Below are 21,457 nucleotides of genomic sequence, written 5' to 3'. Positions count from 1 at the left end.
GTCAAAATTGATTTGCCACATGCCTTCAGAGATAGCAACTTGAGGTCCGGTAATAAATTATTTACTTATAAAAATCTTTTCTTTTTAATTAAAAATTTTAATTTACCAAGGGTAAAATTATGGATTAACTACTTTATACACACCGAGAAGACACAGTTTATAAGCTTTCTGAACACTCAAAACTACATAGGTACTTGAAAGGAATTTTAAGAAATATGAATAGGTTTGTCATTTGCCACTCCTAGTCTATGATTTTTTTGGCTTACGTTTTAAATAACAATCTCTTAATACTGGATCCATTTCATATATTTTTAAAATGTACCTTCAAACTCAGAATCAAAATAGGATGAATTTATTGTACTCATACTTCACCATGTTACCAAATAAATTAAAAACTGAATTACTTTCTCTATTGTCAAACACATGAAGTACCTATCTAAAAAAAATTCATCTTTCTGTGTCATTCATTCAGCGACACTCTTCCATGACAATTTATGGGTTAACTGGCAAGGTGAAATAGTAACAAGTTTGGATCACAAATTTGGTTCACTGTATGTAGATAATACAAAGTCAATCTGGTTAACTTACACCTGGTTCCCAAAATGATTTTTCTTAAGAGGAACAGCAGAGAACTGTTGAGATTTTTGAGCTTAGCAATTCTAAGCAACGTACTTTTACAGCTCAGGAGACTGAGATCAGAGTTTAAATGACTTGATTCTAGTACTAAAACAACACACTATTGAAAAGCAATTAAAAATAAAACAGAAAGATATAGTGTGGCATTAAACACATAAGAAAACAACCAAAAAAATTCTTAAGGAGGGTTCTAATCAAGATTCTCTAAAATACCCTATAACCAAAACCTAAGAACTTATTATGACAGACTCTATTAACAATAAAAGCATAATAAAATTGTATTCCTTACAACATTTTAAAACATATACATAGTGAATTAAAAAAAAAAGAAATCAATGTCCTGGGGCTGGGATTGGATCTCATTAAAATGGAATCTTCACTTTACACACAATACTTCTTGTATTTAATTTTTATAAATACTGCCCCATAAAATTTGATTTACTTTGTTCTTACTAAATTCTCACAACAATTTGGTAATTAGGCCTATGGTTTCAACTCTGAATCTGAGAGAGACCTTTCCCCAGTCTCCTCTCAGATGTATAAGTAATTCTCCTCTAAAGCATAAACAAAGGATCTAACAGTTACACTGACTAACTTGATGCGGTCTATGTAGCTATGCTGAAAGTGATCTAACTTACTACGTCACATCTAACTTAAAAGTTATAACATTTTAAGGAGACTGTATGACACAATGCAGTAAAGTAGCAACGAGCCTGCAGTTACAAGAGCTCCTCTCAGTTTTCCACTAACCCAGTGGGGTTCTGGGTTGTCATCTCAGAGGTTTCTTTACATCAGACTCTTTACCCCCAATCTGGTGATAACCGGCGGCCAAAATACCCTATCTTCACTGCCTTAGTTTTAGGATTCCACACAAACCTCCTCTGCCACTGGGCACAAACTCACGGCACCACTGAGGCTAGGAGACTCAAGTTTGCCAATGTCTGTCTAGAAACCATCAAGGTGACTTACCCTCCGCATGGGGGCCTCGGCATTCACTTGGTTCTCTGGGTGGACCCACTTATTAGAGGGTAGGTTGACTCCCGGGTAAGTGTGGGTCCCGTTAGGATACTGCCAAATAATTGGATAGAGTCCGAGCTGATGTGCTTGTCCAAGGAGATGAGGTGGTGGATGCTGTAGCATTTGCGGCTGCGGTGGCTGCTGAGATGGTGGCTGCTGCGGCGGCAGCTGCTGTGGCAGTTGCTGTGGCGGCATCTGCTGTGGCGGCATCTGCTGTGGCATCAGCTGCTGCGGTGGCATCTGCTGCGGCGGCATCTGCTGTGCCATCAGCTGCTGCGGCGCCAGCTGCTGCGCGAGCTGTGGTGGGAGCTGCTGTGGCAACTGTGGCGGGAGCTGCTGTGGCAGCTGTGGTGGGAGCTGCTGTGGCAGCGGCTGTGGCAGTTGCTGTGGCAGTTGCTGTGGCAGCGGCTGTGGCAGCTGTGGTGGGAGCTGCTGTGGCAGCGGCTGTGGCAGCTGTGGTGGGAGCTGCTGTGGCAGTTGCTGTGGCAGCGGCTGTGGCAGTTGCTGTGGCAGTGGCTGTGGCGGCGGCTGCTGCTGTTGCTGCTGCTGCTGGTGTGCTAGGGCTAAATGGCTCAAGCTGCTGGCGTGAGCAGCCTCTAGCCGTGGGTGGCCACCCATTAAGGGGGCTGGAGGCACTCCAGGTAACACTGCCGGAAGCAAATGAGGGTGATGAACAGGAGGGTGGGGAGGAGGGGCAGTGTTCAGAGGATGGGTACTGATAGGAGGCAAAGGGGCTTGGTTTGAAGAGCCAGGCATCAGGTGGGGGGGAGGGGCACTTAAAGTAGGTTGATGAGCGCTGGCATTGAGACAAGTTCTATGGGATGGAGAATGAAGAGGGTAAGAATGCTGGTTTAAGAAGGATGAAACATGATTATTTCCTGTCTCTTGCCCAACAAGCGCAGGATCTCTGTAAACTGTGAAATGCTCGTTTTTATCGATGATAAGAGGACTCTTGGTTTCTAATGCATTGACACGAGTCGGAACTGGATGAAAACTAGATCTTGGCAAGTCATGTTCGGTTTTATTTGTCAACCTTCTCTCTCCCATGGCAGGGCCACCATTTGAGAAGCTATTCTTAGGATTCACAGAGTCAGGAGAATGAGTAAGTTGTTGAAGACCATCAAGTAAAGGATTGGATTTTGGTGCGGATGCATCGGCTAAGGAACCGAATTTGGGCTGCGTAACCTCAGGGGGTGGTGGACTTTGCTTATGCAGTTTGCTGTCATCAGTTAGAGAAACTACATTTAATGAAGTACGATAAGTTCCGAATAGATTTTTATCTTTTTCAGCACTCACAGGCTCATTTACAGCTAATGGGTTCATAACACTGGGCCCTGACAAACTTGGTTTGTTCACAATGCTGCTAACCCAGCTCGTTTCAGAATCCTTTTTCCTTGGTTCTAAATATTGTGCATTGGGAAATACAAGTTTGGATTCGCTACCAAAAGTATCCAGTTTCTGAAGTGGCTGAAAACCAAAGATTCTTGTGGAGTTGTCCTGAGCCACCTTATCTGCACCACCTTCATTTGTAACGTCAGTACCATCTTTTGGTGAAGCTTCTTTGGGTGAAAACTGATCCTTCGGTAAGAATTCTAAAGGACGGGTTTTCTCTGCTTTGCCGTCTTGAGTGGCATTGGGATCATAAAAGAGAAATTCATCTGAGGCGCTGAATAGAGGCCTATCTTGCAGCTCAAGGCTAGCTGGCTTCAGAATGTTCTTTTCTTCTTCACGTTTCTTTTCTTCTGGTACTGGACCCCATGAAGGCTGACGACTTACTGTTGCTTCCTCTGACCCCTCACCACGCTGGGAATTTCCTTCATCTCCATTGATATTAGAATTGTTTATATTCCTCACATCACTTTCAGGAATGTGCTGAAAAGGTGGATTTGTCATTCTTTTATTTGTATTTTCTGAGTCACTGCTGTCAGAATTGTCTAAAATGTGGTCGGCTCGAAATCTCTTTAAAGGTACCTTTTTTTCATCCCCATCAATTTTTCTTCTTTTAAGAAAGTGTTTATTTTTGCTTTTAAGACTTTCTAGAAGGGAAAAAAAAACATTAATTTTAGATTCCAGTACAACATAAGTTTTTTTTTTTTTTTTAACATTTCTATTTAATTTATTCCTTATAATTCCTCAAAAAAGGGAGAATGTACTCCTACCTCCACGGCCAAGGTAATCAAACTTATCTTCCTTCATCTTCTCTTCATCTGGTACGCTACTATCTGAGCCTTTTCTCTTGTTCAGTCGAATGTTTCGATGTTGCTGCTGTTGTTGCAGCTGCTGTTGCTGCAGCTGCTGTTGTTGCAGCTGCTGTTGCTGCAGCTGCTGTTGTTGCAGCTGCTGTTGATGCAGCTGCTGTTGCTGCAGCTGCTGTTGCTGCAGCTGCTGTTGCTGCAGTTGCTGTTGCTGCAGCTGCAACTGCTGTTGCTGTAGCTGCTGTTGCTGTAGCTGTTGCTGCTGTAGTTGCTGTTGCTGTAGCTGCTGTTGCTGTAGTTGCTGTTGCTGTAGTTGCTGTTGCTGTAGTTGTTGTTGCTGTAGCTGCTGCTGCTGTAGCTGCTGCTGCTGTAGCTGCTGCTGCTGTAGCTGCTGCTGCTGTAACTGTTGCTGCTGTAGCTGCTGCTGCTGCAGCTGCTGTTGCTGCTGTTGCTGTTGCTGCTGCTGCTGCTGCTGCTGGTGGTGTTGGTTCTGGGGATTCATAGCTGACCAGGGGCTACTGGCTTCAGCCAGTGTAGAAAGATCCTAAATATAATGAGATGATAGTGACTATACATGACATGCTTGTATGTATACAATCAAGCATAAGGACATTACACTGGCTATAATCTACCTACGTGAATAGTGGTGCTTCTCAGAGCAGATCGAGAAGTACGATGTGACGAGATGCCAATATCTTCTCCTTTCAACAGAGAGGGAACAACATCATCAAGAAAGGTCATTTGAACCATAGAAGGATCAACATTCTGTGGTTCTGGCACCTGGTTCATAAAACAAGAGGCATTTAAGTGCATGTACTAAGCAATAAGAATCATGATAAAGATTCTCTCTCTCTCTCTCTCTCTCTCTCTTTCTTTCTTTTTTTTTTTTTTTTTACCGTATTCTACTTGGAAAAAACATCAAGGAGGACACTGAGTCTGGTGTCTGCAGGAAGAAAAATATAACAAGCCCATAGGCTTATTAATAATTCCAAACAAAATATCTATTTCAACCTCCTGACAGAATGGCAAGTTATATAATCATACTCTTTATAATTGGGCAGTTAGAGGTCACCCTCCTGCCAGAAACTCCAGGCCTGGAATCAGGAAGACTTATTTTCTTGAGTTCAAATCCAACCTCAGACACTTACTAGCTGTCCTTGGGTCAGTCACTTTTCCCTGTTTGCCTCAATTTCCTCATCTGTAAGATGAGGTGGAGAAGGAAATTGCAAAATGCTTCAGTGTCTTTGCCAAGAAAACCTCAAATGGGGACACAGAGAGACATAACTGAAAAACAGCAACAAAAATTGTTAACATCTAATCAAGAATTAAGGAGTTAAAAGTAGCTTGTCCATGGTGCCCCAGTGTCTGAGGCTGGATCTGAACCCAGATCTCAAACATCTATGTCACAGGGCAAGAGCTCCCACAGAAGGGCCCAGTGTGCTCTGGCCCATAGAGGTCACCAAGACTTGGACATGACTGAGCAGCCAGGAACCGCCTTCCAACTCCAGGCCACCCAGCTGCCCAGAAGATGCCCTCCTGGCCCTCAAAACAAGCTCTTTTAAATCCTTTATTCTCAGCTCAATTTAGGGTAGCTTTCATCTAAAGATCATAAGGTGCTTTTACAACAAAAACGATGTAAACCATTCTTTTGCTTATTTGTGATAAAACTCTACTATCCTAGCTGGTAAAGTGGCAAATACTACATTTCTCTGTTACATGGAAACAAAAGAGGTTCTATTTGTGAATGAATAGGCCCGAGAGATTCGTGAGATCTTAGGACAAAAATACCTAATTTGCTGTTTTAATATATCAAGTAAACATTCCATTCTTTGTGACTTCTGAAATTGGAATAAAACTCACTAGGAAAAACAGCATCTTTATTTGTTCCAAAAAAGAAGAGTACTTGTTAAAACTCTCATGAGAGTTAAATAATAAAAATCAGAACTAACTTATGCCATTATGTACTAGAGTAAAGAACGTTTTAATTACCAAATAATTGCTTTAAAAATATTGGCTAAAAACTTTACCTGGTCATTCATAACAATCATGGTGTGGGAAAAGAGATCATGGTGAATAATTACACCAGCAAACCCCCAGGCGGCAGAATCTTGTCCGTATACTCCCTTATCAGTTTAAAGAAAAGGGACCTTTAAAGGAAATATAAAGAGAAATTTATCACCGAAGGTCATGACTTAGAAGTGCATTCCAAAACACATACTTAGGTTTTATAAAAACACATTTAAATATTAAAAAAAAAAAAAAAAAAACTTAGGAAGGCTAATTCCCAGCTATTTTGGAAAAGAAGTGGAATTTTTCCCCCCCGTGATTTGGAGTGGATTCTGAGGTGACTTGTGTAAACAATCACAGATTATTCAATTAATATTTAAGAACTTAACACCACAAAGCTAAAGCAGATAGTTCCTGTAGTAGGTCCTAGTGGATATTATACCAGTGGCTTCAGGATGAAGTCTTGTCTCTAACATCTGCTAAGCTGGCAACTTTCTAAGACTGTGCCAGTCTACTATGTAATAAGAATAATCCTCATCTGAAAATCCTGATAGCAATGAATTTACAGGTTTGCTGAAAATAAACAGCTCACCTTCCAGCCCATAACTATCATCAAAGATGAGAATAGAAAGAACTATGAGAAGAAGATCCAATTTAAGATCCTCACTTTACAGAGAACTATTAAATGACCTCTCTGATGTCCCTCAAGCAGTTAATTATCAGAGAAGTTGGATATGAACCATGGCACCTGGCTACCAACCAAATCAAGGTTCTTTTTATTGATTGAAAATGCCTTCCTAGGAAGAAAATGAAAAAAAAATGGTGGTCTAGAGGCTGTCAAACCAATAGCTGCACATTTACACATTAGGACTGGAGAAGTAATTCTGAATTGGGTATAGCTGGTCCTGTAGTTGAGATGCCAAGATTGTTCCCTAAATGACCAGGTTTGTCTATTCTTTGGAAGTTGAAAGCTGCCAAAATAATTTTAATATAATATGTCCACGTGAGCACACACAGTTGCAATGCTGAAAACAAGCCCTGGATAAAAGAAACACTTTGTACTTGGTATAAGAGAATAACAAGAATTTTAAAAATGAAATATTTAATTCAGCTGTAACTAAAAATTTTTTTTAAATAGTAAAAGTTGAAAATGCATGAAATTTCTCTATAAGAACAAAAAAATATATAATTATTCTCCTGATTAAAGGTGACAGAAAATGTAATTGCTAATCAATATCCAAATAACACAGCATTTCACAAATCCATTGTCAAACTAAACACTAACTAAAGGAAAATATTAAAATCTTTCTCCAGAAGTTAGATGGATACCACAGGTATAGTACTATATACTAAGAAGTACTAAATCTTGATTTAATTAAACCATCAACCTAACCAGGAATAAACCGAACATTAATCAAGAGAATCAAATTTTAAACTTTCTCCAGTAATATTTCATTGATTATAAAGCTGCAGATGACATTAAAAACCAATTCTTACTTTTGAATTGAAGACTGTCTTATCCCCTATAATCCAGCAACCTTAGAAATTGTCTTCTGCCTCTGACAAATATTAGGATGTTTTTTGCTCTCCCACCCTTAAATTCAGTCAGTCACAGATAATAGCTTTCCATGGGCACCAAGCCATGGGAAAACAGGAGCATGTTTCTGCCAAGAGTGCCCTTGTCCCTGCCGCTACAGCGTCCTGTTCTTGCCCAATGCCTTTGACTCTAGATTGTTGTTTGTCCTTCCTTCTTAAAGAGGACCATGACCCCAGGGAGGTGAAGCCACCAAGTGTAAGTGTGTTGGATTTAAGAGAGGGAAACCCCAGAGAGGTGAAGCCACCAAGTGTAAGTGTGTTGGATTTAAGGGAGGGAGGTTTGTGTCTGTCTCCCATTCTCTCCCAGAGCCAACTGGGACCAGTGGCCCGATACCAAACCAATACTGGGCCTTCTCTCGAAGACTATTGCTCTGCTTCTCTCCTGGTCTCCAAGCCCTACAGCTGCCCAGATGCCACAATTCAAGAAGAGGCTTTGTGCTGGCCCCCTCAGACTCAGAGAGAAGCCTCATCGCACATTACTGTTTCACAGCTCAGGGAAGTCCCCAATACCAGATTTGGGGCCTTTGCACAGACTCCCCATCTCCCTGACTAGAGAGCACCCTCTTCATTTTGGTTTATAGAACTTTTAACCCACTTCCCCCAAATTACTTTGCACTTCTTTTGTGTATATCTGTCGTTCTCTTCCAGAATGGAAGCTTCTAAACCGCAGGCAGTTGCTCTGGTCTATCTATGCCTGAGGCCTGGCGCCGGGTCTGTTTCCCTGAGAGTGTGTACAAGGCAATCGCATGGGCAAAGAAGCAGATTGCCTTGCCTTCCAGATGTAAGCCCTCAGCTTATATCTAAGCTAATCCTCTCATTTTGTGGGTGAGGCAAAAGGGTTGGGGAAAGTGAAGAAGACGTGCCAAATTATGCTGTATTCCCACAAATCATTAGCTTCAGCTTATCATGCCAGAGAAAATGCTCAACTTCCTAACAAGAAGAATGATTCCATAATGGACTGGTCAGCCTTGGCATAGTGATGGTCCCTCCCCACTCCTGGGGGTCTCCTAGCAAAGACTGGAGCTTAGCAAAAAGCTTAGCAAAACAAGCTCCTAAATGGCCTCTCCTCTCAAATCCATCCTTCATAAGCAATGTTAGCAGTTAAAACACAGTCTGACCAAATCATTCCCTGAACTAAAAATCTTCAGTGACTCCCAACTTGCCTGTAGGACAAAATACAACTCCCATAACTTTCTTTTAAGACTCTCTACCGTCTGGCTCCAAGCTGACTTTCTAGTCTTATCCCATATTATTCTCTTCTCTATGTATATGTATCAGTTTAGTCAGTGTTCCCTCAATATAAGATGTTAATACAGCACCTGCTGCCTTGGGACTGTTGTACAATCCATCATACTTGCCTGGAATTCTTTCAAATCATCTCCAAAATTCCCCTTCTTTAAGATTGAGCTCAGGTAACTCTACTTTCAAAAATTTTCATGGTCCAGTTTGTTTATTAGTGGCTATGGCCCAAATTTTCCTAAATGTGCTTTTATCTGAACACCCCCTTCCCTTCTGTCCGCCCATAACCCTAAAGGCAGGAAATCTCAATTATCTTTTTTATCTCCAAAACTCAGCACTTGTCCATAATGAAACTGGTCAGTCAATAATTATGCTGTATTCCCACAATTGCCTAAGCAATCAACCACAGGTCTCAGACTAAGTGGGTTAAAGGCCTTTGAACTGCACCATCATGGTTGGCTAAGCCCAGGAAACCAGGGACCTGGGAGGTCAATTAGAAATTATCTGGAGAGTGGAGGAAAATGGATCCAGAAGATCAGAGCCAGTGTGGCACTGCAGGGCAAAGATGGGTTTTCGGGTAGCTATTCACCAGGATGACTGAGCATCTCAGAGCACAAGATCTGTAAGGTCATCTCTTCCCTCAACTTTTCCTGGGGGGGCGGGGGGGGGAGGGAGTTCACTAGAGAGAGATGATAAAATTGGCCCACCTCTTCCCTAGTTAAGAATTTTCCCAATCAGAGGCTTGACCTCATAGCTTTTCATCTGAAATAAATTCCCTAAAGGTGAAACAGAAGAGAAACAGGGAATGGGGGGGGACCCCCTTTAGCCTAAATGAGTTCAATGGCTCTAGAGGGGATGGCAGCAAGCACAAAGTCTTGTGAGTAGCAGGCATCAAGGAATGAATCCAAGAACAGAAATTCATTAAGAAAAAGGATCCCAAAGAAGCCCATTTGGGACCACTCCCACCGTTCTCTTCCAAGTTCCTCTGGAACACCTGCCGTTTACAAAGCCACGTAAACTGTCCCAAGTGGCTGGAGATTCAGAAGGGCTGTAACCACTGCTCCGGAACACCATTCAGAGGCTCAGTTATTATTTATATATTACAACTTTTTTTTGAAAGTACAAATTAATAGTGTTTAAAAGATTGCCAATAGATTGGTCATCAAAGAGCTATTGACATTCTATCATAAACTCTGAATTCCTTGAGAACAAGGACTTTATATTTAATGTACATGAAATTATTAGAGAAAATGACCAGATTGTATAACATTAAGTACAAATTGTGTTGTAAAGTTATATCTACATATAGCAGGTGCTCCAAGACAGAATTCAGCACCTTCAGAAACTCCAGAGGTCCTTTTTATCCCACAACCTTAAATATCAGGAATATAAGGCGAAACCAAGACTATTACAACAAAATAGATTCTACAATATACACTTAGGTTCTGCTTTAGACTGGGAAGAATTCTGTGTTCCCTGTCTTTGAGCTTGTGGCCTTCTTAATTCTAAAGAGTTATCAGGTTTCCCAGACTACAATTGATTAGAAGCACTGAAGTAGAAGGGCAGAATCTAGGTACTCTAGATAAAAAAACACAAGGAACCTTTTAGAAGCAAGAGCCAATGCAAAAAAGGGAAATCGAGTGGGCAGGTCAGTACCATGGAAAGCACCCTGGATTTGGAGGGAGAGAATTTGGATTTCAATTGTCACTTAACTTCACTAAACCTAATCTGTAATATGTGGGAGGGAAATGTGTATGACTAGCAAGATATTATAAGCATGATCTGTGACTGTCCCCCCAGATGGCAGCTTAATTGTGTTTTGGTTCCCTTGAGTTCTCCACAGGAAATCCTCCTAATGTGCCAGGGGCCCTTGATGCCAAATCCTGACTCTTAACTCTTCCCATACAAGTTTCCTATCTATATCACCCTCGTGTAGAAACCTTCTAGCCTTCCCTTAAACCTTTCTGTGAAGGACTGGTAACTCACTCCAACTTACAGACTGCTCTGTTAAGAAGTTTTTCATTTATATTAACCAAAATCTGCTTCTTGACACCTTCTAGCAATTACTGTTCCTAATTCTGTTCTCTGTGGTCCAAGAAGGACAAACTCAATCCTCTTTTCTAAATCAGACCTTCCCTGAGTCAGAGAGAACCACGACTTTGCAAGGTTTAAACATCCTCTCAGCAAGGCAATGTTACAGGGCACAGTCAGACCTCATGGGATAAAACATCCATTTTAGACCCACTGATGCTTTATTATAATTTAGAGAGTTAATCCTAATTCTAAATCCCACTGTTGTTTTCCAAGTCAGCCATGTGAGCAACCTAGCACTTAGATTCAGGTTGTAGACATCACTACTCACCTTGGTTCCAAATCCCCCCTGGCTCTAGCTTTCCCCACTGCTATCATGTTCTCTGACTCTAGGTTATATTTTCCTATAACTTAAAAGATCATTATCTTGTTTGGCTATCTTGCTCTGGTAGTTGGGAAATAACAAGATGAAGGCATTAAATATGTAGAAGAGACAGGAACAGGGAAAACTCTTCAGAAAGGATGATGGAAGGCTGACAGACACAAAACTGCTTACTCTCAAGTTTCATGCAGCAAAATTGTTTCAAAATGTTATCAAAGCTTGAGTTTATATATAAGGTGTCGTTAGGACAAACTCAGACGACTATATATATCATCCTGTCCATTTCAGCCCAGTCTTTCCATTAAGTTCAATGTCTCTCCCAGCTGATCCTCCCCTTTTTTATTCCTTGGAAAATGAGATGAAGCAAAATGATGGCAGAAATGATGCTGCGTGCTATAGGTTTGGGAAGAAAGGCCAAAACTTTTGAGTGCCACCAGAATGATCAGTTTCACACACTACTTCATCTTCCTAGGCCTGTTTCTTCATTTATAAAATTGGCAGGATTGGATCAGACTACGTATAATATTGCTTAAATCTAGTAATAAAATAAAGATGAATGCGTTTTCTTCTCTAACAATAAGTCATACTGGGTAGAATAACACATGGTGGATGCTTAGAAGATTCTGTGGACTTTGGAAATGCTATAAAAGCTGTGTCAGAATGTGCAGTGAATTAAATTGTGCGGCCAATTCCCCAGACAATGAATTGGAGACCTGGAGGTCAAATCATCTAAGGAGGCTAGGGTGTGCTCAAGAGACAGAGATTGGCTTAATTATTCACACTAATATATAAGAATGAAGAATCAATGTTCTAGACTACAATATTCAGTCAGAAAGACAACTCACAGAATCGGTACATCATTACATATACCGGTGTTTATTTTGTATAAAATAGTCTGAGGAAAAAACAGGCTGGACTGACTTTGAAATAACTGCTTACTGATTTCAATGACCTCCAAGTTCCAACGTGAAATGATCTATTTTAATGATGATATTCTCTTGACAATGTAACTTAACCTAGAACAGAGCTTTGAGAGACAAGAACAATGAGAAAGGATAATTCAGATGATGCATCTTTCAACAAAGGAGCCTATGGACTGTTTAAAACAGGAAAGGGGAAAAGGGAGACAGCCCATATCTAGGAAAGAATGGTCAACAAGGCAAATGCAGTAGACAGGACAAGGAGAAGTGAAGAAAATTTATCAACTGGCAAATAAGAGATGATAAGTTTGAAGAAGAAAGTTAAGGAGAAGGCCCAAAGGGAATAGAGAATAAGCATTTATCTAGTGCCTTCTATGTGCCAGGCACTGTGCAAAGTGTGATGTGATTTACAAATACTGTCTTTTCACTTGATCCCCACAACAAATCTCTGGGTTAAATAGTATTATTATCCTCACTTTACAATTGAGGAAACTGAGGTAAAAAGGTGAAGTGACTTGCCCAGGATCACAAAGTAAGTATCTGAAGCTGGACTTGAATCGGTGGGCCTGCTTCCAGGCCCAGTGGTCTACCCATTGCCTGCTTCCTGCCATATCATAACATGTGATAGAGTTGTAAGGAAAGCCAGAGGGCAAAGGCTTGGGGAGCTAGAGAGGAAGTGGAGTCTGCCAGGGGGATACGGCTTTGTCAAGGAGTTTGGTTAAGAGAGGAAAGAGAAAGGACCACAGTGTGAGGTTGGAAGGGAATCTTGTGGAGTGGTCGGCTGGCCTCAGCAAATATATTTTGGATACAAAAGTAGGGTCTGGGATGAGTCATGCAAACTGTGGTCTGGAGAGTGTCAGCTGGGCACCTGAGATAGGAAAGTGACTTGTCTAGGCGAATGAAGCCCTTCTTGGACTTGAATCCAACTTTTTTGATACTCCATTGCTAGTTCTCTCTCTACTATTCATACATTATGTCAACATAATCAATACAATGCAATATAACTAAAAAACAACTCCTCAAAATTATTGTTTTATCACTAAACCAACAGATTACTAGGTTAAATTAAATTACAAGGTTAGATCACTAATAACAATGCTGTGAAAACCTTTTAAGAGTAATATGCTACTATTATTACCAAATTTGAGTAATTATTACTATTATCCCCCTAAATGAAAACGACTTTGTGCTTTACGATAGAAAATTCACAATTTTCTCTATCTAAATTTACATTCCAAAAAAAAAAATTCTGCAATGCCTTTTCCTCAAAACCATTTCTCAGTCACTCATCTTGTGCAAATAATTAACCCAAGGAAAAGAATCTCACTTAAAATCTCACTGTCAGCTAAAAATCTAGAATAGAGGAGGAGTTGTCCCTTTAATTATTGCAGGTGATGGCCTCAAGGGGCTGGAAGGAAGACTATGTCCACTCTAAGCTAATGGGGATTTCTTCCTCCTCTTTCAAAATAGCATTTTAAACATGTCACTTTACAAACTACCTTTTTCATTTTCTAAAAAAAGTGGAATTCCAAAGGAAAATACTTGTGGTTTTCTTGAAAAAGTGAAAATGTTTATGCCCAATTCGATGGAATAGTGAAACACCTATGGGGGGGTGGTGAAGGAGGAAGAGTAGTAGGATGCAAAGGCAAAGCATGCTATAGGCCCCATCACCAATAAGGCTTCCGGGCTAGCAAAGTCAAGCCATCATCAGTAAAGACTCTAGGCAAAAGGATCAGGACATATGGGGGGCAGAAGGAGGAATGGCACAAAGGGTTTTTTTTTTTTTGTTTTTTTTTTTTTAAAGAAAGACTTTTTAACTTCCCCAGAAATAAAGGGATGAATGGGCTCAATCAACAACATAAAAGAACCACTGTGCCTCCAGATCTGACCACCTCTCAGTTGCCTTTGGGGCATCATTAACAGTATTGTGTCCCCTAAGCACAAGCACAGTCCAAGGCCTGGCCTGTGCACTCCCCATCCTGCTCCCTCCTCTCCCAGAGGTGCCATTATCACCTCAATCCAGATGACTTTTAAATCTAGGGATGGAGTTTGATCTCTTGCTTCATTCAGTCCAGCATCCACCAGACTCTTAGAACTAGAGGTGAGTGAGGCATTTCAAATTCAACACATCCAAACAAGAACTCTTTCTCTTTTCCTCTAAATTCGAATGTCCCAAATTGGCCCAAGGCATCGTCTCTCTTCCAACCACTCAAGCAAACCAGCCCAGAGTTCAATTCTTCAAACCCTTTAATTCTTTTATCAGAATTGGGGGCCAAACCACGAGGATTCCATCCCTATAACACCTCCTGCCTCTATCACTGCTTCTCTAACCACATAACCACTCTTCAATTTTGGCCTGCCCCTATCATCTCTGAACTTCAGCTACTGAAAATCTTTCCTAATTTGGTCTCCCTTTCTTCCTTTTCTAGTCGCCCTCCTCAACGTGTAAGGAGTCCTTTACCTAATATACAGGTACAATCTTGTAACACCTCCGTTTCTAAAGTCTGTTTCTGATTCTAGAGATAAAACGCCTCTGCTTGGCACACAAAGCCTTTTCCAACTGGCTCCAACCTACCTTTCCAGGCTCTATTACACCTTCCTTCCCTTCAGAAACTCTTCAACGTTGCCAACTTGGCATCCTCATTGCACCTCGTATACATTCTATCTCTTGGTTATGTGTGTTGTTCCCTCTCCCCCCATCCTCCCATTCTGGAACCTTGATCTGATAATTATAATTCCCAGTTTGTTTCAAAGTTCAATTTAAAGATCATTTCTTGACACCCCATTCAGCTTTCAGAACCTCTCTCTCCAAATGACTGTTGGGGGACCTGTGCCTATTTTTATACTTCTCTGTAAGAACATTTCTATAAAGGTCTCTACAGGACATCTGGTGGTGGTGGTGGTGGTGGTGGTGGTGGTGGTGGTGGTGTGTGTGTGTGTGTGTGTGTGTGTGACAGAGAGAAGGAGACACACACACACACACACACACACACGCAGGCTGACTATAGGGTTTACAATTTACAGTTCCTCCATCTTACCTTGAAGCCTCCTCTTTGTCCTCCCTCCCACTCCAGTCTCTTTCTCAGCAGCTGCAGCCCGGGGACAGAAAGGGATGGGGAATCCTAAGTGGGGAGGAACCCAGAGGAGGGAGTCATGGAGTCAGAAAGTCCAGCCCCACAGACCTCCTAGCTGTGTGGCCCCAGGCAGGTCTAACCTTAGAAAGAACAGGTGAGACAACATTTGTAAAGCACTTAAGCAACACCAGCTGCAGTGCTGATCTGGTTCAGGAAACCTGAAGTGGACCTTCAAGAAACAGAAGGACTTCAGGAGGGGGAAGGGGGAATTCATGGGCTTCTCCATTCCACTTGTGGCAGGAGAGATGGACCAAGGCCCAGGAGGAAGAGGGGGCCCTTGAAAGAAGTCTTGAAAGGAACAGCTGGCTTGCAGCATTAAGGCAGTGAAGGCCAGTACCAGCATATAAGATCGGCCCAGATCAAGTGAAACCCACGAATGCCAGGCCAAGGATCAGGACCTCGGATTCTATGAGCAAAGCAGAGCTACATTGGGATGGGAACGTGCCTCAAGAATGTCCCGAGAACTGTGTGCAAGTGGGTCAGAGGGGCTGGACGGGGCCTAGTTCAGATGAGAGGATGAGGCTTTGCAGAGTGGGTAGAGACTACAAAGGTTCCGGAGTCCAAACCTTTCCGACCTTTACCATACCGCAGACCAAGGCTCCCTCACTTTGCACATGTCTAGGAGTTCAACCCAAAGTGGCAGTGGAATGAAAAGGAGACAGATTACTCCTCAGGGCAGACCCTCAGCTTCCTGACTAGACCTTCTTCACCTCAGGATCGGACTAACAATGATGATACTAAAACTGACATTTACAAGCAGCTTTAGGCTAATGGCACTTTACCTGCATGATCTCATTTGATCTTTGCAATAACTCCGTGACATGTTAGAAGAATCAAACTTCTTACAGATGAGGTAACTGGGCAAGGTCTACGACTTGGCTAGTGTCAGCGAGGTCAGGGTTGGGCAGCCTTTCCTCTTGGTCCTTTCAAGCCTTATCCAAGTGCCTTCTCACTGCTAATTCCAGGGAGCTTTTCTTAATTCTCTCTTAGCAGCTTCAGATACTGGCGCTCTCTTTCTCTCCTGTCCATCCCCACAGACACTGCTCTCAGTGGATCCTCCTTTCTCTTATTCTGTGATGCTCGGGTTTGCCATCTCCCTGGCCCCTCACAACACAAAGTGGGCCTCTCACAGCTCTCTCTTAATCCTGTCCCTTCACACTCACTTCACCATCACATCAGCTCATACAAGTCCAATTTTCCCTAGATACCTACAGCAATATCTCCCTAATACATCTGGGACCCAACGTCCTACTCCCTGTCCTGAACTCTATGCCCACACAACCAGGGCTCTCGCCTACTTTCTGCCACCCAGGCTCACTTCCCCAAAGTCTTCCACAACTCCCTTCTCCCACATCCCTGACATCTTTCACTTGTACCACCTCTTGCCACACTGTCTGGATGCCAGGCTGCAGCACTATTTCAGGCTCTTGTGAACTATCTCCTGTATAAATTACTCACAAACCTCCTGAACAGGAAGTTAGCCCGCATGGCCTACTCTGGTGGCTGAAAGCTCACATCCCTTTGGAGCCTTTGGATGAACCAAGTCCATAGTGCGGCCTCCAGGTGCAGGCTCTACACTCAGCTGGCTCTGTGGTTCTCTCAGAGCATGGGTTTTTCTGGTGCAAAAGAGCTTTTTGCAAGAGTTTCTAGGCTTTCTGGGATACGAACTACCCGGTCTGGCTCTGTGATTTCAGTGCCTCAAAAACCTCCCAGGTCAGGAAACTCTCAAATGCAGGTCAGCACTTTCTCAGCAAAGTCTAGCCTTAGAAAGGAGCCTAAACCCGGCCTCCTTGAACTTTGCCCACTCAACCTCCTTTCGCCCCGGAGATCGGTTATGTGACCCTGGTTATACAGGCACACAGATCAAACATTTAGCAATACCATATCATCATTTCACGATGCCCATCTTCAGTTAGAGATGTACCGTGTCCAGGGTCACGACTCTCTATCCCCAGCCCAAACTGCTTCTCAAATCCTTCCGATGTAAGTTGTTTGGCTGCAGGGCCCTAAATATCCCAACAGGAACAAGCAAGACCTGTTCCACAGCCCTCACTAGGTGCCGGCGCTGGGCCGAGTGCTTCACAGACAGTATCTGTCTGTCAAATGAGATTATTCTACCCACACCTTATCCAGAACCAGTGGCTCAAAATTCTAAATCATCAAGATCTCTCTAGAGGTGAATTCTCTCCAGCACATTACCAGAAATTCCCAGCGGCCTTGGATAAGTGGAAAGCACAAGGCAGGAGATAAAATGGTGGCCCCGGAGGCAGCATGTCTTAGTCCAAACTGGCTCTCAGACCCTGCAGACTCTACTGACACCAGACAAGCCACCAGCTGGCTTGTCTCAATGTTTCTTTTCTGGATAATCTGGATCACCACAGTGCCTGTCTCACAAGGTTACTGTCATGATGAAATGAGGTCATGTTGTAAAGTACTTGGTAAACGTGAATAAGAGGCAACATAGGCCAGTTATTATTGCCTAGTTTACTCTGGACAAGTCATTTAAAGCTGTCCGAGTCTGAGTTTCTAGACTTATGGGATGAGGGAATTAAACAAGAGACTTTTAAGGCATCATTAATTTGTTAGTCTGATCTTACGATCTATCATCACTCATTAAACATTCTAAGGATTGTGTAGCCCTTATCTCTTCAGCTTTCCCACAAAAATAGATTTAATTAACATTTCTTGTTAAATGCTTTGCTAAAACCCAAATAAGTTAGATTTTAGTCCTCTTTTAGGGGACTTTTTTTTTTTTTTTTTTTTTTAAGGAGGAATTCAACAATTTTACACCCTTCTGGTCTGATGTGAATTAGAGCCCTTCCTATAACCACTTTCACTTCAGCTGACCTCCCCTATAACTTATCTGGTATCCAAGAGGTAATATGGCATTATGGGAGGAAAACTAAGGTGCACAGGAAAAACATTGACTTCTCTGAGCTTCAAGTTTCCTCATGTGAAATGAGGATAATAACACATGGACACTCACTCTCACACACTCTCTCCTCTCTCTCTCTTAGTGTCAGATTTAGAATCAAGTCCTTTATAAACCTTAAGGCTTTATATAAATGTCAACTATCTTATCAGCTGCTAACTGTTAATGCCAATTATATAAATTCAGAGCCAGATGGAATCTTTGAAGAGGACTAGCCAAAGCCCCTTATTTTCCAGATGTGGATTTGCCCAAGAACCCAGAGGTATGAAGCGTCCAAGATGAGAAAGGGAGATAGGCCTATGGACTCCAAAGAGACTCTTCCATTAATGACACCTGTGCCCTCGGGATGATCCACAAAGAATGGATCCTAAAGATTCCTGTCAGTGAGATGAGACTCAATTGGGAGATTGGGAAGAGGAGCAGCAAGGTGATGTCCACACAGGAATGGCAAGAACTAACTTACATATCAAAACCAGTCCTATGTTTTTTTTGTTTATTTTTGTTTCTTAGAACACTTTTCTCCCAGGATTTACATAAATACATGTGGTATTAGTTTGAATATAACTGTCACTTGTCTCCCAAATTGACTTATCGAATGATGCGGCCTATCACTGGTATTTTTTCTTGCTTAACTGCACATTTTTTATTTTTAAAGATTATATAATGCCTAGAGTAGTTCTTCAATGAAAAATTTCATTCATTATGAACCTGAACTTTATTAAAGAAATAGATTAAGAAACATAGCAGCTTTTGAAAGTCAAAGGAGGTCTACTTTTTTTTTTAATAGTAAAATTAATGGAGATAGTAATTTGTTATCAGGAAAACAAAAGTTGAGAAGGATTATGGGGAACTAAACTAAGTGTTTAAGTATGTGTATGTATGTGTGTGTGTATGGTGGCAAGTCTAATCCTAACTTTGTCAACTAGACTGTTACAGTTTAAACTTTTTTTTTAAAGTAGTACTTAAGACAATCTATTGATTCACAAACATACATTATTCTGGGTGTAAAGTAGGGAAAACCTTTAAAAATAGGTAATGGTGAAATCCACCAAGAAATGAGATTTACTTTCTTATCTTAAAAAAAAAAAAAACCCAAAGGAGGTACTCCTACTAATTTCTGAAAATACTGTCCTTAATCAGGATAGAAAAGAATGGTAGGTAGGAATACTTATTTTTCAAACAATATTCTGCTGAATGATGTACAAACAGAGCACCTTTTATGTAACTCTTCAGTATATTTTGGCCAAATTTATTTGCGAATCCTCTGAAATTTTGAAGAAAATTTCAATGAGTTTAGCAGGGGTCCTCAAACTACGGCCCACGGGCCAGATGCAGCAGCTGAGGACGTTTATCCCCCTCACCCAGAGCTATGAAGTTTCTTTATTTAAAGGTCCACAAAACAAAGTTTTTGTTTTTACTATAGTCCGGCCCTCCAACAGTTGGAGGGACAGTGAACTGGCCCCCTATTTTAAAAGTTTGAGGACCCCTGGAAATTTTAAGGTAAGACCACAGGTTTAGAGCTATAAGGAATCTGAAGGTTGTATACAGGCTGAACTCCTCAGGTTACAGGAGGAATTTGAGGTGAAGAGGTCCATGACTTGTCTAAGCTCACACAGAACAGTAGCCGCCAGTAAGCCGGCCAATCTATTCATTAGACAAGAAACAACCTTGTGAGTGATAATGTGAGCTGGAATCCAAAGCTAAGGGTCACCAAGGGTCCATCCCTCATGCTGACACCCTGACTTCATTCCTGCTCTCTGCAGAGTTCTCCCCATGTGCCTAAGTCTCAGTCTCGCCTGCTGGTGGGACTGACTCCCTACATGGCTGGTCCGGAGACTTCTCTTTCTCTACCCCGTACAAATGCCCTCCTGTGCCCTCCCACGGCCACTTGTCAGCTCTGTGGGATGTCTCTCAGATACCGGGCAGGCACAGTACCTGGATACAGCAGACACTACGTCACTACTTGCAGAGAGATAGAGGCGTGTGTGTGTCTGATGTGCACATAAAACAGGTCCCTAGAGGAGCAGCACCAGGACTGCTGTTGTGCCCTCCCTTGGGGTCCAGGGAACTTCCAGCTGAGGCCGCTCCTGCCTTTCCTCCACTGAGACACCAAGAGCTGATGCATAAAGGCAGCAGGTACTTTAACTCACCTATAAGATGTAGGGGACAGGGAACCGGCTTAGTTCCCAGTGCCTTCTATTTTTGCCCTGATTATTGTTACATACATACATACATTCAGAAGATCACTGAGGGGCCTAGAGTCAGGAAACTTCTTCATGACTTCAGATCCATCCTCAAACCCTTACTAGCACTGATCCTGGCAAAGCATTTCACCTTATTTGCCTCAGTTTCCTCATCTGGAAAATAAGAAAATGGCAGACCACTCCAGTTATCTGCCAAGAAAACCCCAAACAGGGTCAACTAAGAATTGAAGACTGCTGAAAGCTCCTCTCTCTCATATCCTGCCTTCATCTATTTCTGGAGCCCCAGTCCCACATTACCAATGATTACCGGAACAGTTTCATCTGTCCAAAATGGAATTCCTTTCTCCCCAAGTTCTCCAGAAGCTCCCATTTTCACACATCCAAGCTCACAACGTTATAGGCTTCCCAGACTGTTCAATCTCCTTTCAATATCACACTCATTTCTCTTCTTCTCCCTTCTCCCCACCTTCCAGAAGTCACACCAGGGGCACAGTGGAAAAAGCACTAGCTACTAGCCACAGGAGAAGAATTCAAATCTCATTTCTGACTCTTAATGTTTGCAAGCTCGGACAAATCAATTTGCTTAGTTTGATGGAAATAGTCCAAGCTCTGGAGATGGGGCCCTTGGGTTAAGATCCTGTTTTTGTTATCCACTACTTGTGGGTTATGTAGGGTGAGCAGTATAGACAAGATCAGGGCTTTAACCCAGGATCTGTGACCCTGGGGAGAAACAGCTGAACCATATTTCCTTTGTAATTACACACATAACCACACAAAGATTTAATGCAGTTAAAAAACATTCTGAGAAGAGGTCCATTAGATGGGGGGGAAAAAAAGGTTAAGAACCCTTGGGTTCACTGACCTCTAAATTCTAAATCTATTATCTTGGGAACCCTCCAGACCCAAGTTACATCATCCGTGTGATGATGGCACAGGACTAGAGGCCTTGGAGGCCTACCAAGTGCCCTAAGACCTCATCAGAAGGACTTTGCTTTGTCTCATCCTCTCAATTCCATGGCATGACAGTCCTTCCTATTTCAGGCTTTCATGGCTTCTCCCCTAGATTACTCTGAGGCCATGGGTTCTCTCTGTCTCCAGTCTTTCTCCAGTCCAGTCTTCCACAATAAACTGCCAAAAATCTATCTTTTACCATTCAATGGCTCC

General features: G+C 42.2%; 1 protein-coding gene across 4 annotated transcripts in view; it reads right to left on the bottom strand.

Moving 5' to 3' along the window:
- Positions 1-21,457, bottom strand: part of JMJD1C (jumonji domain containing 1C) — a 114,997-nt gene that overhangs the window by 33,367 nt on the left and 60,173 nt on the right. For 2 of the 4 annotated variants that reach the window (XM_051982599.1, XM_051982601.1), the window contains exons 1-3: positions 4,485-5,791; positions 3,813-4,392; positions 1,606-3,689 (exon numbers count right to left, since the gene is read on the bottom strand). In XM_051982599.1, the coding sequence (XP_051838559.1) occupies positions 1,606-3,689; positions 3,813-4,392; positions 4,485-4,661 (2,841 nt within the window). In that variant the 5' untranslated portion in view covers positions 4,662-5,791. Of the gene's footprint in view, positions 1-1,605; positions 3,690-3,812; positions 4,393-4,484; positions 5,792-5,875; positions 5,996-21,457 lie in introns of those variants that run through there. The other 2 variants (XM_051982600.1, XM_051982602.1) reach the window with 2 other exon arrangements.

The sequence above is a fragment of the Antechinus flavipes genome, chromosome 2 (genome assembly GCF_016432865.1).
Source record: "Antechinus flavipes isolate AdamAnt ecotype Samford, QLD, Australia chromosome 2, AdamAnt_v2, whole genome shotgun sequence".
Classification (NCBI taxonomy): Eukaryota; Metazoa; Chordata; class Mammalia; order Dasyuromorphia; family Dasyuridae; genus Antechinus; species Antechinus flavipes.
Note: the sequence above shows the minus strand (reverse complement) of the source record. Positions and strands in the feature narration are given on the sequence as shown.